General features: G+C 36.1%; 4 protein-coding genes across 4 annotated transcripts; all 4 read left to right on the forward strand.

The window, feature by feature from the left end:
- Positions 1-503: 503 nt before the first annotated feature.
- On the forward strand, positions 504-2,177 carry PHYBLDRAFT_165977 (hypothetical protein; the record flags this gene model as incomplete). The annotated part of the gene is made up of 6 exons (XM_018435343.1): positions 504-675; positions 744-1,240; positions 1,313-1,401; positions 1,477-1,530; positions 2,063-2,106; positions 2,149-2,177. 6 exons carry the CDS (start codon positions 504-506, stop codon positions 2,175-2,177), a joined length of 885 nt encoding a protein of 294 aa, XP_018294042.1.
- A 4,730-nt stretch (positions 2,178-6,907) lies between these two features.
- PHYBLDRAFT_142989 (hypothetical protein) lies at positions 6,908-7,792 on the forward strand (the record flags this gene model as incomplete). The annotated part of the gene is made up of 3 exons (XM_018430915.1): positions 6,908-7,249; positions 7,307-7,513; positions 7,586-7,792. 3 exons carry the CDS (start codon positions 6,908-6,910, stop codon positions 7,790-7,792), a joined length of 756 nt encoding a protein of 251 aa, XP_018294043.1.
- Positions 7,793-7,828: 36 nt separating this feature from the next.
- PHYBLDRAFT_142990 (hypothetical protein) lies at positions 7,829-8,439 on the forward strand (the record flags this gene model as incomplete). The annotated part of the gene is made up of 2 exons (XM_018430916.1): positions 7,829-8,185; positions 8,263-8,439. 2 exons carry the CDS (start codon positions 7,829-7,831, stop codon positions 8,437-8,439), a joined length of 534 nt encoding a protein of 177 aa, XP_018294044.1.
- Positions 8,440-9,906: 1,467 nt separating this feature from the next.
- On the forward strand, positions 9,907-12,088 carry PHYBLDRAFT_165979 (hypothetical protein; the record flags this gene model as incomplete). The annotated part of the gene is made up of 6 exons (XM_018435344.1): positions 9,907-10,030; positions 10,118-10,482; positions 10,560-10,683; positions 10,834-11,305; positions 11,377-11,785; positions 11,822-12,088. 6 exons carry the CDS (start codon positions 9,907-9,909, stop codon positions 12,086-12,088), a joined length of 1,761 nt encoding a protein of 586 aa, XP_018294045.1.
- Positions 12,089-15,353: the final 3,265 nt, after the last annotated feature.

Consider the following 15,353-nt stretch of genomic DNA (forward strand, 5'->3'; position numbering starts at 1 on the left):
GATGTTATATAGCTACTGTAGAGTATATTTAAAGTTATAATTTTAACTGGTACAGGGTTTTGTCATCGAGAACTTTAACCAAATTTCATGCTATATCTGCAATATGTATAGAGTTATATTATTATATCATATACTTTAAAACGTTTAATATGCAGACAGTGCAAAGTATGAACATTTATACATATAATATTGATTTAAAGTCTAATTCATTTTATCTTTATCTTTATATTTCTTACAGTTTTGTTGTGTCGACACAAAAAGACTGTATCATGTTCACATGAGCTACTGCAGACAGGTGCAGACAGGTGCATACAAGTGCATAAGCATCCCTTCTTTTATATGTTTTGTTTGTACATCTGTCTGTATCTTTTTCATATAAATAGCTATCAATTGCTTGTAATAAATCGTTGCCTTTCTCAAACTCAAATCGCTCTTATTCTACTTGTCTAAACTACCACCTTTTCTTTTTAACTCACTGCTTATAGCTAAAAAAAAACTTAAACATGTCCGATATTAACACAACTCTCCTCAACTCAATTCAAAAGATTGAGGTTGATCTTGCTGAAATCAAGCAAGCATTGCGCGAGCTTCAAAGGCGATTCAGCAATCAATTTGCGCCAGCAGTCAGTGCGGAAGATCTAACTACAATGCAACAAAGCATTATTGAGCAGAGTTGTAAGTCATATATATTCTGTGCTTAGATGTTTATTTACTTTATTAATATTGTCATACATTTTTTGTAGCTCTTGAGCGCATTGCCAAGTCTGTGAAAAGAGCCCAGCTCACAGAGTACCCTGATCAGCTCGGTAAGCAAGTAATCAATACTGGCGGTGAGTTCAAAGGAAAAAACGAAGCACAAAAATACAATCTGTTGCTTCAGATTCTTCACGAGCAGGACTGGAAGGCGCGCTGCAAAGAAGTTCCACAAGGGCAGCCTTTGCCCCCATTAGTCCCTCTTTCAGACCATGATTTGACAGTAAAAAGACTGCATCTCAAAACATTAGGCCGTACGGTAAATCATTATATCATTGACAAAGACTATCCTGCGGCCTCAAAAGAATGGAAGAATATCCCAGAGAAAAACAGGGAATACTACATGATGCATTTGGAGAGTTTGGCGAAGAATGGTGGATTGCACATCCACCAATGTAAAAGAATGTGGTGTGCAAGAAGCCTTCTTCGGGAAAGCTTCAAGAGCGACAACCAGACACACAAGAGAAGAATGGCAGAGAAGAACAAAGTAAGTTTATCAATTAACAAATCTATATATTGTAAACTTTAATCAACATCGTTTCCTTTTATTATGCTATAGACACAGCGAGACATAAGTGATTCTTTGCTTTCTTCTCCTGATATGTCAGAAACTGGTGATGTTGAGTCGCCCATAATGGCAGATGTGCTGTAAGTTACCATTGTTGCTTTTTCTCATGCGCTGTTAATACAAAACTAATATAAACTTCATACTCTTTTATGTAGGTCTCCTCCACCCACAGCAAGTGTTGAGCCTGCTCACAAGAGAAGCCGAAGATCGTAGTTTGGCAGCTGTGATTGGCTGAGTTTGATTTTTTTAGTCTGTCTTTAGTACTTTTTTTTCTTATCTCGTCATTTTTCTTTTTATGTTTTTTATTCCTTTTTTCTTTCATATAAAAAATTTATTGACCTCTTTCATATGATTGCTAATGTTGTGATTACAAGAATTTGAAGCTAATGTACAGCATCTACAATTCCACTACATTCAAATATAAAAGGAAATAGTATATAGCCTTTTTTTGAGAAAAAAATTAATAGTAATATTTTTGTACTGATATATTATACTTGGGAGTCGTTCTATTATATGTAAGTATATTGAGTAGAATAAACACTTTGAGCTTTCTAACAAGATGCTTATTCCAGTTGTATGAATCAGATTCGAATTAGCTTCATGTTACATGACTTGAATCTTTGCTCAAGTTTTTCTTCTTCTATGATAACGACTTTCTATAGTGCTTATGTTTTATTGCTTTTCTTATATATAAATCTTAAATATTAATACATTCTTTAATATATATATATATATTCTTAGAGTAAATGCTTATTTTACTGAACAAGTAAGCATATTATATGAAGGTAAGCATTATAATAATATTATATCTATTTATTTATTTTAAGTTTTTTCTCCAATATTAGTATATTTGTAGAAATCGGTAAAAAATAATAAGTGCTATCTAAGATATATTAGAATACCCAAAGTATATGAAATAAAATTTGAATAGTAGTGTTTTACTGCATACGTTTTGCAGTAGCTAAACAGAACCATTTTTTATTGCGAGTGGCCGATGGAATTGTTTTTTCATTATTACTATTATTATTATCATTTTCATTTAATAAAACATGCATTGAAATAAAAATTCAATTCAATTAAACCCGATTCAATATTGTATAATAAAAAACAGACCATTCTGTTAAAGCTGCAAAGGAAAAACAAGAGGTTGTGCTAGAATTGAAAGCAATAGAACAAAAGAAAGAATATAATAGAGGAAAGGAAGGACGCTTGATTTTTTTTTTGAAAAATGGTAACAGTGCTTGTTTTGGCTTTTTACATAATAAATGACTACCATTTTTTACTATGTAAAAAATGGTAACAGTGCCTGTTTTGGCCTTATACAGAGTCATAACTGCCATTTTTTATTAAGTAAAAAATGGCAGTTATGTTACCAAAGTGGTAACATGTTACCATTTTCTCTGCCGTAGTGTAGTGATATGGATGGTGGACAAAAATTTTATCACTATCACTATATTGAGCATATTTTTTTCTTACTTCACACATTATTTAGTTATATTTCTAATGCCACTACAAGTGACTACTGTTTTCTAATAGAATTCATAATATTTTGTCTAAGAAACTGAGCTTGCTTTAATATGTTAAATAAAATAAATACTACATTTATTTTTTATACTACATAAATAAACTCAGAGCTCGATATAGTGATACTGGTGGATTCAAATTTTATCACTATCACTATATTGAAAAATAGTGATAATAAGCAGGCATGGACCCAAATTTTTCAAAAAATTATTACTATATTGCGATTATCACTATATTGAGCTTTGACTGTACATTTACTTTGTAAAGAAACTGTTTCTTAACAAAGTAAATGTAAAACATATTCAGTTTTGGCATTTCTGACAACACTTTTTAGGTCTTGAAAAAATGTGATGTTTGAATTTAATAGCAGAGAAAGAGAAATATTGGCACTAGATTATTCATTTCTTATGGCAGACTATGAGAATTGATTCTCTAATATAGTAAAATTGTGTAACATGACGGAGTATAGAAACAAAAACTTTTTATGTGACTTAGTTTTAATTTAAGATTGCCTTGAAAGCACTTCTTTTACTTCTCCCAAAACAAACTTTATTACAAGATGGGTCATAAAAGTGCTTACTATAAAATTGCCTCTAAGCATGCCCAAATCAATAGTAGAAAGTTTTGTGCTGAATTCACAGTTATATCTAGTGTTACCAAAAATACATCTGCAGAGAATGAACTTTCAGAAGAATATTTTGTAGAGAAGAACGACTGGGAACTTCTTGATTTGAACAGAGATATGATGATTGACTGTTGTAGCAAAAGCTTTTTGACATGGACATCTGATACAAAAAAAAAGACTTGCGAGCACTTTACAGAGGAAACTGTGCATCCTCAATAAAAAGACAAAAGAGAAAAGCAAAGGAAAAACTTGAAGCAAGCAAAGACAAAAGGGTCAGAAGACTTGCTGATTTTGGTTTCATAGTCCCTGCTCTACCAGATGTATTAGTAGCCAAGTCTCTGGTTGTACACAAATCTAACAAGGATCAAATAAATGAACAACTTTGCACTACTTTAGTATTACTTTCTGAAAAAGTAAACTCTCAATTGGTTTCGAACAGTGATATGAACCAATCCTTCTATTTCAAAACCAGCAAGTATATCACAGTAAAGAATTATATAAGATGACTTTTGGATGACACTAAAAAGATTGAAGGATCTGAAAGAGCAGCAGAGATTCTTTGGAACTCACCTTCTAGGTACTGTGAAGAAATACTGGTTTTATCCATTCAATTGGCACCCATTTCCATCTAATTAGCATCCATTTCCATCTAATTAGAACCCATTGACATCTGATTGGCTTCCATAGAAATTGAACTTGCATCCATTGCCAACTGAATTTGCTCCCATTGCCATCTGAATTTGCTCCCCCCCTTTTACTATTGGCGGAAGGGTACATGGCACTCAAATTTTTTATCCTTACGCCTTACAATTTTTTTTATAAAAATGTAGTATTTTTTTTGTAAACGTCGTACTTTTTTTTTGTAAACGTCATATTTTTTTATATAACCATAGTATTTTTTATATAACTGCCATATTTTTTATATAAGTGCCAAACGCCTAATGTAATAGCACTTCAATATATGTAGATCTTTCTACAACAATACGTCATAGAAAATATCTATAGAGAGAACTAACAGAATATGCAAACTTTTCTCCAGATTACTTTGTTGAAGTTAAATATCTTACTACAGTTATAAGATAATAAAGCAAGTATCTCATTATAATAATTATGTTAAAATTGAAAATGCAATGATATTATTTGTATTCTTTCTTTATTGCAGAGTAAGTTTCAAATAAAAGATTCATTTTTTTGTCACTTGTGGCCTCCTTGTTGTTTTTAATGAAAAAAACAACTGGAGACTTTCTCCACTTCAAAATATAGCCACTAGCAGTTGTTTGTTTCATATTTACTATCTTGCTGGCTTTTTCAATAGTTAATCCCCTTATGAAGTAAAGATAAAGAAGCTTTTTTATATCTTTATCCATAGGCTTTTGATATTACCCTCTACTTTTTTTGGGGGTTTTGTCTGTTGTTGACGGGGCAGAACTTTTTGAATCTTCTGCCTTTTCAGGCTCTTCAAGCTCTTCCATAATTTTTTCAAAGGCACTGTTATATTCTTCAAGTTTCTTGTGTAACATTGTAGAGTTTTCTGATAAAAGATAAAAAAATAAAGAAATAGGAAGATATGTTAAAGTGACATATTTTATATAAATACAGTTATATCTAGTATATAATAGTTATAATGAAATAGTAATTACTTAAGATGCAAGATAAAAATCACAACACAAGTTGAAGCAGCAAGAATAGATGTAAAGAAGATTGAGTTGTTGTTAAATAGTATTAGTCATTATATTTTCAGCTTTTTATATCAAAAAATAATATTCCAAGGTCCAATAAATAAAGTAGTACAAATTGAACTCAAGGAGATAAAAAATAAATAAGACAATATATTACCCGCAGCCATAATTTATTATAAACATTCTTTTTTAAAAGAGATATCATAATTCTCTCTCTTTATATTTGGTGTTTATATACCCAAACTCTTTATTTCTCTTCTTAAATCAGCAATAAATCTCATTCTCATGCTCACTTTAACAACTAAATATTACTCTGACAATGAAAACACTGCTTAAAGCTCTACACCTCATGGATTTTTTTATTATTTCCAGATCACATTATGTTTCTGTATATAAATAAAGTCTATACCTCAGAGTCATTTATATTAATCTCTAAATAATCTATAGTATTTTGAACAAAAGCTATAAATCTGAAAAGAAAACGTGACAATTCAACCCTCTACCTACAAAGAAACTACAAGATCAAACATATACCTGTATGATAGGAACCAGTCTACACATATTCATAATGCTTATAAGTGCATTTCACCAACCATACTTTTTCGAAATCCAACAGTAGAATTCACTCTACCGACCACACAAAAACTTGCCAATTTTTATCTCAAATATCCAGTAATCTGATTGACTACCACAACAATTGTATTTCTTATGAACCTGGTCCTACATAAGCATCTGATACCATTACAAAAATGAATCCAAAAATGCTATATTTATTCAGCACCTGCTCCAACCATTTTACAATGTCAGAATTCTGATCTTCTTAATATCAAACTCAACAACTCTTTGTAATCTGCACTCGAAACAAGTAAATGTCCAACAATCTGTTAAACAACTGAAAGCGGTTCAAGAATTATGCTTTGCCCACAATACTACCCGATCTTAATTTTGGAAACCCTCATGATACAAAATACCAAAAAAAACAAAAAATAGCACAAGCTCATAACAAAAAAAAGAAATAAAAAAAGAGATGAAAAAAAAAGAGATGAAAAAATAAATAAAAATAAAAAAAAGAAATAAAAAAAATAAAAAAAATAAAAAAAGAATTAAAAAAAAATAAAAAAAAATAAAAAAAAGAAAAATGTAATAGCAATTTTAAAAATAATTCTCCAAATAGTATAACTAGCATTTTTATTCATAAATTTTTATAATATACATAACCATTTTTTTGCAAATAATTTCTGAAAAACTGAAAAACTGAAAAACTGAAAGTCTCAATAACTGAAAAAATGAAAGTCTCAATAACTGAAAAACTGAAAATCTTAATAACTGAAAATAAAATGGTATCTAACCGCAGAAATTTCTGAAAAACTGAAAATCTCAATAACTGAATTTCGAGCTTTTCCTTGGCTCTATACAAAAAAAAACTTTTTTTTTTGGTTGGGCAAACCCATGAGAAGAAACCCCACCCCTTCCTTCGAGACAGAGGACAGGACACCATAAAGGCTCTGGTAGCATTGTAAATCGGCTAATAAAATAAATGTTCTTAAAAGTGTGAAGAAGCTTAATATGTAAACATTCATTATTCTTCAACATGTTCTTTATCCAAATATATTAAGATAACAGGACAAGACTATACCTTGGTAGAAACGTTTAAGTTATTAAAAAAAAAATTTTGGTATATATACCCCAGTGTCTTAATAAAAGTTTCTCAGTTATCTTTCTTTCTCGATTTTAACACCCTTTTTATTTTCAAAAAAAATGCCTACTTCCAACAACTCCCTCGAATTTGTTATGGACAAGCACTGTGAAATGGTCAGTCACAGCGGTTCTGCAGACCAAACCCAGTTTTCTGGAATTGCTTTCGACCCCTTGTGCGATTTCAACCAAAAGATTGTTGACGAAATGCATGGAGAAGTTGTACTCCGATCTGTGACATATATCTTTGTCAACCATGCTGATATGGAATGGACCCGTACCTCGGCCGGAAACCCAGCAGTCACGAACCTCTTAAGTCTCAGAAGTTTTTTGCCAACTGAAGTCAACAAGGCCACTACCAAAACCATTGTTGCACAGAAGCCGAAGATGAATCTGCTGGAGAAGGTCGACCCTGATTCTGTTCCCACTGCAGAAAGCATAGATTGAGGTTCATACCAAAAGTACAACCAAAACCAGGTGAACAAGCTCTTCTCCTTGGTTTTCTCAGAAAACCAGACTGCTGCTGCCGCTGCCAGGGAAACAGGGATCAATGTCCGGACTGCCCAGAACTATGTCAGGCTGGCCAGAGAGAAGATCCAGGCCGATTTTGATGCTGCCACAGTGGAGACTGATGAGTCCAATGGGCTGGAGACGATGGCGATTGAGGAGGTTTCTGCGCCTAAATAACAAAAACATGGCAACCAAAAGTTGTTCCAGGCGCACTCTGCTTTTTTTTTGAAGTTTTTCGAAAATAAACCAGATGCTACCTTGGAACAAGCAAGGATAGCTGTCATGGAAGAGTTCTCTGGGCTGCAGATTACCAAATCAGCAATCCAGAAGCACTTGGTGAAGAAGTGTGCCCTGACAATGAAGAAGTTAGAGAAGCTGCCCGAGAAGAGAGACAATGTCAGCACAATTGAGATGAGACGAGACTGCATTTTGGAGTGACAACAACTTGCGGATTTCAACTATCTGTCAAACTGTATGTTTATTGATGAAGCAGGCTTCAATATGCATATCAAGAGAACTTTTGGCCGTTCCGTCAGTGGCACCCTAGCTAAGACAACTGTCCCGATGCAGAGAGGTGTGTCCATCACCATCCTTGGTGCAATGTGTGAGAGAGAGATTATTAGCCTCTTGTTGAAGAAACCCACTGCAGTCGCAACCAAGAAGAAGAGAAAGTTGGACATCTACACCAACATTGAGGTGAATAGCCGAATTGGCACCAGAGCCCAGCACTACCTCAACTTTCTTAGTCATACAATGGACGTTCTGGACAGCCAGAGTATGCAAGGACGTTATCTCATCATGGATAATGCTCCTATCCATAAGGCCGATGAGGTGAAAACTTTATTTCTTCCCATGGGTACAAGTGTGCATATCTTCCTGTATATTCACCTTTCCTGAATCTAATTGAGGAAATGTGGTCCAAGATCAAGTTTGGTGTCCACAGAGAAGAGATTACAGAGTCAGGCGGACTCATCTTAAGGATTACAGAATCAGCTAAGACTGTCACCCTTTTGGACTGTTTGGGTTGGATTAACCATGCCATTTCATTCTTTCCTTGCTGTTTGAACAGAGAGCGAAAGCTTTAAGTATGTCTTTTATGTCTATTTAAGCTCTTTACACTCTATATCTTTTTTTATTTTATTTTTATTTTTTACTACTTTATGTCCCTCTTTTTTTTATTTGTTTTACTGCTTTATGCTTTTCTTTTTTTATTACTTTGTATTTCATTATATCTTACTTCTTATTATGTGTTTTATTTCTCTATCAACTAATTATGCCTAATAAAAATATCCATGTTTTATGCCAAAAAATACGACGTTTACAAAAAAAAAGTACGACGTTTACAAAAAAAATACTACAGTTATATACAAAAAATTGTAAGGCGTAAGAATAAAAAATTTGAGTGCCATGTACCCTTCCGCCAATAGTAAAAGGGGGGAGCAAATTCAGATGGCAATGGGAGCAAATTCAGATGGCAATGGGAGCAAATTCAGTTGGCAATGGATGCAAATTCAATTTCTATGGAAGCCAATCAGATGTCAATGGGTTCTAATTAGATGGAAACGGATGCTAATTAGATGGAAATAGGCGCCAATTGAATGGATAAAACCAGTATAAAATCCAATGAATAAATTAAGTAATAAGCAACCCATTTATAAATTTTTTTGAAAAAGTTTAAATCCTCGGAAGAGTTACCCTATTTGGCTTTGTGCTCTGTACAACTTTGAAAAAGTTATTCCACGAACTTCTCTATTATCCCACTTTTTCCATTTTGATATTGTTGTCTACCAACCTTTACATATTACCTCTTCTCATGCTATAAGTCATATCTATAATCTCTAAAAAATATCTCATTTTTCATATTTTTTATTTCATTTTATTTTCATCTTTCAAAGCTATATAAGAGATCTATTTCTACAACAATAAACATCATCAGTTATCTCTCTCTTAAAATCACCATCCCTGAATTGCTTTCTGCCTGACCCATAGAAAAGCAATCATATATCGCATTAAAGTCTTATATCTCTGTTCAACGTCCTCTTTCTCTTTTTTCTCTTTTTGTTTCTTTGTATCTGTGTGATTGTCCTGAGTGAAATTAACAGTGTTTTTTTACCTCCTCTTTATTTTATCTTCTTGTATCTTGCTGTCTATCTGTCTTGGTTATCTCAAGTGAAATCAGCAGTATTTCTATTTTTTTCTACTTTACCTTCTTGTGCCTTGCTGCTTTATCTGTCTGGATTATCTCAAGCAAAATCGACATTGTTCTTATATCTCCCTTCACCTTCTACTTTAACATCTTTATTTATTTTCTATCCTCAACTGTCCTGAGTAAAGTTGAATATTCAATCGCCCTTCTAAATACTCAGTATCTTTTTTATATTCACCTTTCTCTCGTATCTCCTTATTTTATTCTACGGAGAGTTTGAAATAGTATTTAATTTAGTCCTGTGGCTTTCTAACTTTAATGACAGACCGTGGCTTTTGCATCCCACACATGGCATTTTTTTTCAACAAATAATCCCTTCCCTCTTTCTTAAAAACAAACTTCAATTATGTCTAACAACAATATAAACAACACTATTTATGATATTTCCACCATTCAACAAGTCTTGATCAACTTGTCTTTGGAAGAAATCAAGATGCTTCCTTTGAATTCAACAATATTAGTAAAAGCTAGTGAATAGGAAAAGTGTCTGGAGCGAATCAATGTCCTATGCTCAACAAAATGGAATAAAAAGCATAAATATTCTGGAAAAGGTTTAGTTTTTGGAGAGACTAAAAAATGCCACCGTGCTAACCAATATATAACAAACTGCCAATTACGTCTTGCCCAGAAAGATACGAAGGCATGCTCTTGTACAGCTGCCTTAAAAATCATACAGCATCTCGACAACCCCAATGTTGTTACATTTTGCCAAACAAAGGCACATGTAAACCATGTTCCTGGAGACTGGGACGAAGTCAGAACTCTTTCTTTGCCTTCTGAAGCCATAAAGATTATTGAAGATCAGTTGAAAAGTGGCAGCAGCTGTAGAAGTACAAGAATTTCAGTTCTTAAACAGATTGATAGTTGGGGAGTTGGCGTTAGAAAGCCTAATTATGAAGAAATTTACAACAGAATGAGAAAGGTTTGTCAATGAATATAACAGAGCTTTCATATTAAATTAATGTTTATATATCAAATAAATACTCGTATATAAAATAGATGACTACTTTGTTATATATGTTTGCTTCTGGTGAAAATGCATCTATTTCCATCTGGTTAAATGTAAAGTTAGCAGAACAAAACTATTGCATTTTTGAAATCAATCTTTCTGTTTATAATGATGGTAAAAAACAATTTGCCTTTGGATTTCAATCACCAATGCAAGTTTCAATCATGAGAATCTTGTAATCTTTTTGTCTTGATGCCACCCATTCCATTTCGTCCAAAAGCGACGAAGTATTATATACTTTGGTCACTCACCATCCTCAAACAGGAAAGGGATTCCCTGTTGCATATATGGTGACAAACGACCAGACAGCCATACCCATCAAACTTTGGCTTGACCACCTTCGCATCAAGAGCAGCTTCATACCAATGAATATCACTATTGACTGTAGCATTATGAAGGTTAATGCAATCAAAGAAGCATTACCTCATGCTACAATTCACTACTGTGATTTTCATGTTCTTTGCACTTGGCAGTACAACCTTGACAGCAAAATTAAACTTAATGTCTCTTATACATCAGAACAACTTGGGAATTATAAGACTGCACTGAAGAACTACCTGAGACACATTCTCATTGTGTCTAATGAAGATGTGTTCCTAAGAGAAATTGAAGATTTTAAACTGATGGTTCAGGATCAACCTCAGTTTTTGAAATATTTTGAGAAGAAATGGACGAGAATGAAGAATTGTTGCGAAGATGGGGGCGCCCATATGTTAGCCAACAACATCAGAGATATGTGACAAACAACTGTGTAGAATCATGGCACAATCAACTCAAGACAATCAACTTTGGTCATGCACGCATCAGAAGATTGGATCGACTGATTTTTATTTTGACAAATGATGTGAAGTTCTATTTTGAGCAAGAGGTTGAGCATATTCACTTCAACAATGGTAAGATGGGTCTCATTGATAATGAGTTAGCAAGAAATTCTTTTGTTGCTTCAAAAATCCAAAATGACATGCTCCCTTCCATGAGTCTCAACCCTTTGGGTAAGTCTGGTAACAGCATAGATGATTATAATGGTGAGTGGCAAATAAGATCTTTTGTAACAGAAGATAAGTGGTATAACATCAATATATCAAATGCCTTGATACAAAGCTGCACCTGCCCAAATTTTCTGACCTGCCAGATCCCATGCAAGCATTCACATTTGTTGAAGTGTTACTGTGGGACAAAATTCAGCTTCATTGAGCAACGGGAGATAGCAAGAGTGGTATTAAACTGACAAGATGCTGTAAATGCAAACAAGAACGAAGTTGAGAAAGAAGTAGAGGAGAAATTAGAGAGTGGAGGTACTGCTGAAGATAGAAATATATATGTCTTTGATGAAATTGCAAATTATTTTGCAATAATGCATCACGGCTTTGAAGATCTTCAAACTTTGAAGACAATATCTGGCTTAGATCAAACAAAGGCAGATCTTATAAAAAGAGTACTCGCAGATGCTGTGAGGTTGGTGGATGAATATAGAGGTGAGAACCCTTCATATTTTAGAAACTTGAATACTCAGAGATAATAATAAAAATAATAAATATATATTATTAAAAGATCTTAAAAGTATAAGAAAAAATATTTCTGATTGATATAAACAAATACAATTCTAATTGAATTTATCAAAAGTAAAACCTGTCACTACCTCAACAAATTTTCAAAATTCAAACTCTCCATAGGATAAAATAAGGAGATACTAGAGACCTTGGTAAAACCTTGTAAAACATTTGGAGGAGTTTAAATCATCCATATAAGCAAATCTGAGCATGAAAAACACAAATGTTTGATAAATTTTCTCAAAAGTTTGTCAAACTTGTAATGACTATAGATAAATAGGTTTGAATTGGAGGCTAGTTTAGGCAACTAGTCAATGAGACTGAAGTTTGAGCTTAAGAAAGATGATCTTTTATTGAGAAGAGGTAATGGGTATTTATATGAGTAGAAGGGGCAGAGATACAAACAGAAGATAATAGAGAAGAATGTTATGCAATCGTATGTACCTACTTGCAGTAGTCCTTTACTACTGCAAGCAGTACATCCTATTGGAGGTACAATATCTTGACCTTCACACAACAACTGGGGGTTTAGAGGCGAGTGTCCTCAATCGCCAATAGAACTGTGGGTGCATGGAAAAGCTTGAGCCTGTGGGCATGAACATTGTGAAGGACCCTATTAGTAGAGACGTGGAGGGGGAGCAGAGAGTAATGGTCACCAGAGACCAGGGTGATGCAATAAGACCCTTTCCAGGTGCGAGTGAGTTTGCCAGCTTTTTGAGGTTGGAAGAGGGGCTTGGAGAATAGAAGGACCTCTTGGCCCACCTGGAAGCCAGGTGGCTTCCAGAGCTGGTTGAGTGTAAGCTCGTTTGAGGCGTGTGATTGTAGGTTGATTAGTCGAACCAAGTCCAGAGCCGAGGACAAGGCAGTGTTGATACCAGAGGCATAGTCAGTTGGGGTTGTCTGTTGGGGATCTTGCACTATAGTAGCTGGGATTCTGGCTTCACGGCCGTGGATGAGAAAGAAAGGCGAGAATTGCATGGACGCGTGGACAGACGAGTTGTAGACGAGTTGAAACAGTCTCAGATAGTGGTCCCAGGTGGAGTGTATGGTGCTTTGATCTATGTAACAGACGATCATGTTTCTCAGTGTGGCCATAAAACGTTCTACTCCTCCGTTAGATTGGGGATGATATGCAGGTGCAAACTTTTGTGTGATGGCAAGTTGTCTGGCTAGTGTGTGCAATAAGCCAGATGAGAAGGGTTGGCCATTGTCAGAGAGGATGACCCTTGGTAGCCCGTGTTCAGCAAAGACTTTGAAGCAAAGTGCGGCCGTAACGGTGGACTCATTGAGGCTTGTCAGAGGTACCAAGATGACGACTGTGAGAATAAACATTGTATCACCAAGATATACCTATGGTCTTGCAGGCTGAGGGGTAATGGCCCAAATACATCAATGGCAATGGTGTCAAATGGGGCCATTGGTGGTGCCTGAGAGACTGACTCCGTTGACCCTAGTGTAATGCGAGGGGACTTTGACTGCTGGCAGTTTACATAAGACAACACCTTCTGAGAGACCCAGGGTCAGAGGTCTTTGAACCAAACGAGTCATTGGAATCGTTGCAAGGTGTGGTTCAGACCTAGATGTCCAGCGGAAGGGGTGCAGTGTAGAAGTTCAAAAAACTCTTCGCACATGTTCACAGGCAAAACTGGTTGGAAGCAGTGCATCAATAGTGAACTAGAATACAGAAAGTTGGCAGGAAGCTCAGACATGTCTTTTATATTCTTGCAAAAGGGGTTGCTGGCCTGTCTTGTCACGAGTTCGTCTACGCCAATGGCGTTGATCATCGGATATCGTGACAGAGCATCCAGGCCCGAATTCTCTTTGCCAGGCCAGTATACAATGGTAAAGCTGTGTCCTTGTAGTAGAAGGGCCCAACGGGCCAGCCGCCCATGGAGGTCAGAGGTTTTCAACAGGTATTGGAGGGCCTGGTGATCAGTCACCACTGTGAAATGTGTGTCAGTCAAGTAATGGGTGAACTTCTTTATTCCCCACACTATGGCCAGGGCTTCAATCTCAGTAACACTATAATTACGTTCTGCCGGGCTGAGTGAGTGGGGCGCAAATGCTATGGCATGTGGGCAATGTGTGGGGGTTTTGCATTGAGAAAGAATCACCTCAATGCCAGCAGTGCACGTGTCATCGGTGTGCAGCTCGAAGGGTTGCTTGAAATCCGGAAATCAAAGTGTGGGAGTGGTTAGGAGTGCCTTCTGGAGTTGAGCAGTTGCCTGGGAGTGTGCCTTGTCCCATACCCAAGGGGCATCCTTGGTGAGTAAGCAGTTCAGGGGAGCCAAGAGGACAGAGAATTGGGGTATGAAGCACCTATAGTAACCACACAAGCCCAGAAACGAACATAGGCTATCAACGTCCACTGAAGTGGGGAAGGAAGCAATGTCCTTTATCTTGTCAGGGTTGGTGCGCAGACCAGTGGCAGTGATCAAGTATCCAAGGTACTTGACTTCTGGGCAGGTAAAGCTGCACTTCTTGAGATTAACAGTGAGAGATGCAGTTTGCAGACGGCTGAAGATGGCAGCCAGGTCCTTGAGGTGTTTCACAAAGGACGAAGAGAAGATGATGATGTCATCTAAGTAGACGAGGCAGAGTTGCCACTTGAGGCTGGCCAGCACAGCGTCCATCAGTTGCTGCATGGTTGCAGGTGCATTGGAGAGGCCAAAGGGCATGCGCACAAACTCGAATAGCCCTTTTCAACACACAAACGCAGAGCGGGGACGGGACGCAGCATCCAGCTCGATTTGCCAGTACGAAGTGGTGAGGTCAAGTGTGGAGAAGATAGTGGAATTGCCCAGGGCATGCAAGGTGTCATCAATACGTGGAAGGGGGCAGACATCCCTAGTTGTTATACCATTCAGTCGTCAATAATCGATACAGAAACGTAGGGAACCATCCTTCTTGGCCACAATGACGACAGGGGAACTCCACGGCAAGTGGGAGGGTACCACAATTCCGTCTTGTAGCATCTCATCAATCATGTCATTGATTTTTTCATTCTCAGCGGCCGACGCGCAATGGGGTGGGCCAGAGAGAGGGGGTTGTTGACCTGTGTCAATGTGATTTTGGACCTGTGATGTGACAGTTGAGGCCTTGGCGGCAAACACACTACGGAACCAGTTGAGTAAGTAGACAATTTGATCTTTCTGTGCATCCTCCAGTGCTGTGTCCATGGGAAGATCCTCCTTGGTGAATGGTGCCTGGTGGTTGCTAGATGTGGGGGTCAAC

The sequence above is a fragment of the Phycomyces blakesleeanus genome, assembly GCF_001638985.1.
Source record: "Phycomyces blakesleeanus NRRL 1555(-) unplaced genomic scaffold PHYBLscaffold_6, whole genome shotgun sequence".
NCBI lineage: Eukaryota > Fungi > Mucoromycota > Mucoromycetes > Mucorales > Phycomycetaceae > Phycomyces > Phycomyces blakesleeanus.